This window comes from Ceratina calcarata, unplaced genomic scaffold, assembly GCF_001652005.2.
Source record: "Ceratina calcarata isolate Rehan_Ccalc_2016 unplaced genomic scaffold, ASM165200v1 scaffold25, whole genome shotgun sequence".
Taxonomy (NCBI): Eukaryota; Metazoa; Arthropoda; class Insecta; order Hymenoptera; family Apidae; genus Ceratina; species Ceratina calcarata.
The window spans coordinates 52766-59349 of NW_017147017.1; the positions used below are offsets into that span (position 1 = coordinate 52766).

Genomic DNA, 6584 nt, shown 5'->3' on the forward strand with positions numbered 1-6584 from the left:
AATGAGGAAAGGGAAAGTATAACTCAGAAAATCATATTTATAACTGTTTATGCAAAAGTTTCCAAGTTCCTTTTGTTCACTTGTAAGTTTGTCGAAATTAGCTAATGAGGTTCGTCTTGTATTTCAGGTTTGGTTTCAGAATCGACGAGCGAAGTGGCGTAAACAAGCCCGGTTACAGTTGTTACAGGACGCATGGAGAATGAGGTGTTTAGGTTTAGGGAGTGCGGCGCCTCTTCTTTTGAGGCCGCCACCCACAGCGTCATTGGAAAGACCCGATACGGCGACATCGCCACCACCGCCACCGCCACCGCCACCGCCTCCGCCACCCTCGTCATCCGCTACCACCAACGGGCCACCATTGACGACGAGCAACGCCGACAAAATACCTGACACTCCGACCCTATCCGTTTGCAGAGATTACAGAATTCTTCCACCCCCGCACGGGTACTTAATAGCATTACCCAATTATCGCTTCATCTCGTAAATTAACAATCCAATTTACAGATCTTACTAGCTTTAATAGTATTCAACTCATTACGGTGATCCGTTCGTTTTTATAGAAAATTAAATTCACGAATATTTTTGTTAAACGCTATTGTATTAAAAAAAAAACATCGCATTCACGAGTCTTTCGGAAGACAAACGTTTTGCGAATTAGCTTCTTCAAATTGCTTTTTACGAAAAAACATGTTCTTATGGAATGATCGAAGATTACCGTTCACACTGACAATATCGTATGTTAATTCGAAAATCGTATATTTTCATAGACGGAAGCTAAGAAACAGAACATTGTGTGGAATCTGTTTCAGATATTCTTTGACATGTGATAAATCTCCGGAGAGAATGAAATGCGGTTGCGGTTCTCCACCGAGAATATGCGGTAGTCCAGTAGAAAGGGATATAAATTTAACCGTGAGAGATAGGCCCCAGGAGGCGGAAATGGATCTGACGGTGAAGGGTCCACCGCGGCACGCGCCAATCGCTTCCTTGTTCCATCAACTGCCCCAACAAGAGCTCGGTCCTTCGCAAAACGTCGACGAACCTTTGGACGTTACACTCAACGCAAATAAAAATAATTAATCACTCCCGTTATTTCATCTCGATCTTTTCTTTCGGTTTATTTGCTTCCTCCCTCGCAGTTTTTTGCTCGGTGCAATGGACAAATCACAGATTTTCGAACGACTTCATTCCGAAGATACAGTGGCTACAAGAAGTACATCGTTTCTCGTTTCTGGTATTCTTGTTTTTCAATAACATGTTTTTTACTATTCCAATTCCAATATTCTGGCACATTGTGATTACCCATGTATAAAGTAAAAAAAGGAATATGAAACGTTAGATAGGATTGGATATACCTTCTCGTCTTATTAATTGTATATTGTACATAGATTTACTTTTTGCAGTTACTGTATCGTTAAAATTTCTATTATGGTTCGAATTTCGAATATCTAGATAGCTGATCCGAAATTATTAACACCTCCTTACTGATGATTTTCATGTTGCATTTGTAATTGTTATCGTTTGACAAACGTACATCTTTACTACTAAAATAATAGGTATATACTAATATACAACTATGTTAACGCAACATTTTAATCTCTAACTCTTTAGATTCGTATTACCTTCGTTATTCTTCTTGCTCGATACTTTACCAAATTACCGTAGTTAATCTAATTATTAAAAAATATCATTTATCGTATACAATCCTTATTATCTCGCATTGCTCTATTGGGATAAGAAATGTTGTTTATTATTTTTCTTCTTGTATAATCGACAATGTACATACACGTTTCCTACATTATCTTTACTATTAAATTATAGTGATCGATAAGTTCACTGAATAATATGTATTATATCGAAACCTTATTTTGACAATTACGAGGAATATCTTTTGTAAAAGTTGTATGATTTTGGAAACGCGACTGCGTAAGAGAATAATGTTCTGGAAATGTTCATGGTAATTTTCAACTGTATCTCTAGTCATAATGTTAAATTATTTTGTTAACGAATGTTTACTCATATTTTATTGCTACTAACGATGATGACAATGATCAAGGCTAGAATCAACACTTCCATTTGCATCGACGAGAATAAAGTTGCTTCTAGAATCGTACAACTGTACATCCTTGGAATTTGAGAAATAAAATAATTTATAAACTGTAACGTTGTACACACGTGCAACGTACCATTTTCGTGAAATTCTGTTCGTATATATTAAATTTTTAAATTGTTATATTATATTAATTGTACCGCTAATAAAAGACTAATGTAATAATAACAATAATTACAATAATAATAAAACGATAATTGTACAGAGGACATAATCTCAGGAGTTGTTGCGCGTTGTTAAATAACAGAATTCTTTCGACATAATATATCTATAAATATCATATATGAAATCAGACATTTTAATTCCACAAATAAATGAAAATAATCTGTCGACAGTTTTGTCATTTTTCAGATTGATGGTCCTGGTCTCGTTACCTACATATAGGATATTCGAAACATTCATTGAATCGTGAAATAAAGTAATAGCATACGCGCAGATACGTGCGTATATACAATATTTTTGTTCCTACACTACAGATTTGAATTGAAAAGAGTTTTACAGAAGATCGGAAATTACGGATCGAGATTACATTATGGAGCATCCCTTCTCCTTCAAATTCCGAGCACCATCAATCAGACACTGTTCCCATTCTCGACGAGTCGAATTGTGCGCATTCCCTAATTACATACATATTATGTGTATATATGTAGATACTCAAGCGATTACAAGGCGCAATCCCCACCCATGCCAATTCACAATCAATCGCTATCAGAAATCAGCATATCCTCGTGACGTCGCGTCATGGTAGGACCTGACTTGATCTGATCAAATGGATTAAAGTGCATAAGTAGTGCGAAGAAAATAGTTTTCAAACAGAAACCTATATAACATCATTTATGATGAATACATGTAATTGAATATATAAAAGTGACATTTATTTATAATACGTTTGAATTATACATATATGAATGTATGTGTATATATGTATATATTCGGTGAAGTATGTAATACAATATTACGAAGTTTAAAATAAATGTATAATACTTCAATGAAGTATCATATGAAACTAATGAGATATATTTCACTTTAATAAAATTCTAAATAAAAACAGAAAGAAACTATTTCTAATCTACAATATCATTGGTAGGCCTTAAGGAAACATTGGCACTCTTTATAATTCTTAAAATGATCTTCTCACTTCTAATAAATATGAAAAATTGTTAGGCATACGAATTATACTGAAATATTTCAATATTAATATAATCAGTCTTGTGTCATCGTTCCAACTACCTAGTGCAATATTTTATACATCTCACAGCTGTATGCAAAAACTCCTGAAAACAATACGAATAAAAGAATTACGGATAATAAAGTTTATGAATGCATAATATTTTTGTGAGTCTTACTTTGAGAAATCGCTGCTCTTTTCGATAATATGTTCGAATTCGGCGAAACTAAGTGCACCGTCGTCATCCAAATCTGCCTCGTCAAGTATATACTGAAGGACTTGCTGCATATCTGTTTCGTTTAATCTTTGAGGAGCAGTGAGTCTATCTACCACTTGCCTCAAGTCTCCAATACCAAGCATATCGTCTCCATCGAAATCTGTTGAAGTTCATCATAACAACACACAAGATATAAAGATAAATTGACAAAAATCTGATGTAATTACCAAATATTCTGAAAGCATGCTCAGCTTTCACAGCTTTTGGAGCTGCATCACTAAAAACAGACATCATATCCAAGAAATCTTCAAAAGTGCAATCTCCGTCTTGACTAGAACTGAACACTTTACAAATTCTATCTCCAAATGGGTTCGCTCTCAATTCAGGATATTGTAAAATCTTGGACATTGGAAGTTTTGCATTCCTGTTGTGACCCACCTTCTCTGGCGCAAGTGCTTTAAATTTTTGATGAGCGCTAGTACACCATCCAAGTATTAAAAAACATCGTCGAGCAGACAATAGATTTTGATGAATAAGAATTTTAAATACTTACTGCAAAATTTCTTTCTTCGTAAAGTATGTTAAATCCTGTAACATCGGATAACGTTAAATTACTAAATAAAATAGGAAAATTGATTCGATTTTATTAAACAATGCAAAATACCTGGTAATCCTGCAGTTCTTCTTCGGAAAATTGACTTTTACCCACCCCCATTTTTCGTAGAATTTAAAAATTAATTTCGTACTTTACATACGCAACTTTAATCAACTTTAATACATCGTCTATTTGTTTTTTAACAAAATATTTGTTAGTCTAGGCCAGCAGGCCTAGACGGACTCGGTTGCGCTTGTCTGCGCCTCAAACGATCGATATATCGTCGAGGGTATAGTTTCATCTTGAGATACTTAATTGTATCATATAATTATAAATTACATATTAGATTTTCAATATTTATTATTATTATTAATAGAAACTGATAAGTATTAGATATTTTTTAATTATTATCCTGAATTGACATTTAAGTTCTTTCGTCTAGAAATTCAAACGCCATCTACATATATTGCAACAAGCAAGCGAATTTCTCTGGATATATGTCTTGGGGTTCGTATTTAACTTATCATAAAAAATTCATGAAAGACAAATGAATGCAAATGAAGGTAATTAATGAAGATAAACACGTGAGTAGGAGAATATTAATATTTGTACAATGTTAAATTCCAATTTGAAACCTTAATTAGTTGGTTTCACATACATGTATTTTTAATTGATATTTTGCTATAATTACATTATAATATTGTAAGAAGTGATTTGCCTATATAAAATATACAATACATACTACTGTAAGCTAAGCTTAAAAGGATTAAAATAGTACGGTACTACCGGGACATGAAAAATTTGTTAAAACAAATGAATAGTTTTCTTGAAATTATGCTACACTACACCCTATGTTCCGTAATCTTGAACATTGTAAATGCACTATGACACATGTTCTGCACGTCATCTGGATAAAAAGGAAGTCGCTTCGGACTTTGTACTTATAGCAGATTGTAAACTCATCATGGATCCTCTGCAAAAAGTAAATTGTTCTAATGTAATAAATCAGTTGGAAATTAAATTGCGGGAAGTAAAATACCTGTAATGAACCGAAGGTAAGGTCTCGTAGAAGTACATTAGTTGCGCCTTATGCCCGCTGACCGATGGAAGAAATTCACTTGCATCGTCTTGATTATGCCATTGTAAAATGTATATACCCGTATCTTGCATTATGTGAGAACCCTATATTCCACAAGGAAAGAATCAAAAATGTAATCATTCATTTAATTAATAGTATAATTGTTATTTCTAATTTGTCATCATCAACTTCACCTGAATACTTTCACCATCGTGACAAACGACACTGGGTTCGACCTTAACAAAATGCCCTTTGATTTCCTTTGTTTCTAACAATTCTGCATCGTCATCTGCGACGGCTTCATCTGAAACAAATCACAGATACATTTATGTTTTATTCCTTCGATATTTCTCTTGAATCTCATACGTATCATGTAGATATTACGTGCACGTACCTGGAGAAGGATTTTTGCTTTCATCGTTAGCTTGATACAGGACAGAAAATACTATATTATGACGCATGACGTCGAAGTCCCATGTTAAAACCGCGCCGGGGTCGTTTGAACGTATTATTACGCGATGAATTTGTCCACGGCTTAAACTAATAGAGTGATACAAACTATGCTCCTGTTCAACAGATGTATGTTCTAACTCCATTTTATATAACTGCTTTGGTACAATTCCTCCTTCGCCAACGTAAGCCTAGTATCAACGAAAAATATATTGTTAAGCTTGTAAATCCAACGAAATAAATGTTTTTGATATTACATACTGGGAACAATGTCTATTTAAATTTTGCAGATTGACTACATATAATTGCATATATTTTATACAAAAAGTTGATCTTAATTCGATCCCATTCTTTTCTGTCGTTAAACTGTTTACATGATACTTTGTATTTGTGAATTTTACAATTAGGAGTGACACATTTTTGTGCATTAAACACGTGTATACATTTATTTTCTAATTATAAGTTACATGATTATCGAATCGATCGACCGATGTGGATGATGAATGATTACTAATGTAATAAAAAAGAAACATAAAGTTAGATGTCTACGATCTTCAAACAACTAAAAGAAGGATACGAAAATTCTTACGTTAGTAGCAGCTGAGTCGAAAATATAAAATCTTCGAGGTACCATACCATAAATTTCGCACACACTGTCCTATTAGTCAAAATATATTTATTTCTATGCATAAAATTTCATACTAAAATAATGACAGGCGCTACAAGTATCGTGTTGTTATTTACATGAAAATCAATTTGATACGTATATCAGTTTTGTTAGTAGTAAAATTTTGGACAAACTGGATGTTTATGTATGAATCGAGTTGATTAAGAATTAATTGTTCTTACCTCGGACGTTCCACCGAGAAAATCTACAATATATTCAGGATCTATGTATTCGCTTAGACCGCCCGGACCTTGCTCTTGATAATTGGTACCACAATAAAATACAAATTTCTTTCTCGT

At 33.6% G+C, this 6584-nt stretch overlaps 3 protein-coding genes across 5 annotated transcripts in view; 1 reads left to right on the top strand and 2 right to left on the bottom strand.

The window, feature by feature from the left end:
* The window catches only part of LOC108622939 (homeobox protein aristaless-like 4), a 6577-nt gene extending 5255 nt beyond the window's left edge, over nt 1-1322 (top strand). For all 3 annotated transcript variants that reach the window (XM_026811862.1, XM_018021107.2, XM_018021109.2), the window contains 2 exons: nt 128-444; nt 810-1322. In XM_026811862.1, the coding sequence (XP_026667663.1) occupies nt 128-444; nt 810-1080 (588 nt within the window). In that variant the 3' untranslated portion in view covers nt 1081-1322. The remainder of the gene's footprint in view (nt 1-127; nt 445-809) is intronic.
* A 247-nt stretch (nt 1323-1569) lies between these two features.
* Nucleotides 1570-4454, bottom strand: LOC108622940 (calcium and integrin-binding protein 1). The gene is made up of 5 exons (XM_018021110.2): nt 4160-4454; nt 4049-4083; nt 3723-3970; nt 3457-3655; nt 1570-3384 (listed from the first exon to the last, which is right to left on the bottom strand). The coding sequence occupies exons 1-5, from the start codon at nt 4208-4210 to the stop codon at nt 3363-3365; spliced, it is 555 nt and encodes a 184-aa protein (XP_017876599.1). The 5' UTR covers nt 4211-4454; the 3' UTR covers nt 1570-3362.
* Nucleotides 4455-4711: 257 nt separating this feature from the next.
* The window catches only part of retm (real-time), a 10389-nt gene continuing 8516 nt past the window's right edge, over nt 4712-6584 (bottom strand). Inside the window, exons 11-16 of the mRNA XM_018020955.2 lie at nt 6468-6584; nt 6208-6276; nt 5563-5809; nt 5363-5472; nt 5130-5272; nt 4712-5063 (exon numbers count right to left, since the gene is read on the bottom strand). The exon at nt 6468-6584 is cut by the window's right edge and continues 9 nt beyond it. Of these exons, the coding sequence (XP_017876444.1) occupies nt 4994-5063; nt 5130-5272; nt 5363-5472; nt 5563-5809; nt 6208-6276; nt 6468-6584 (756 nt within the window). The 3' untranslated portion in view covers nt 4712-4993. The remainder of the gene's footprint in view (nt 5064-5129; nt 5273-5362; nt 5473-5562; nt 5810-6207; nt 6277-6467) is intronic.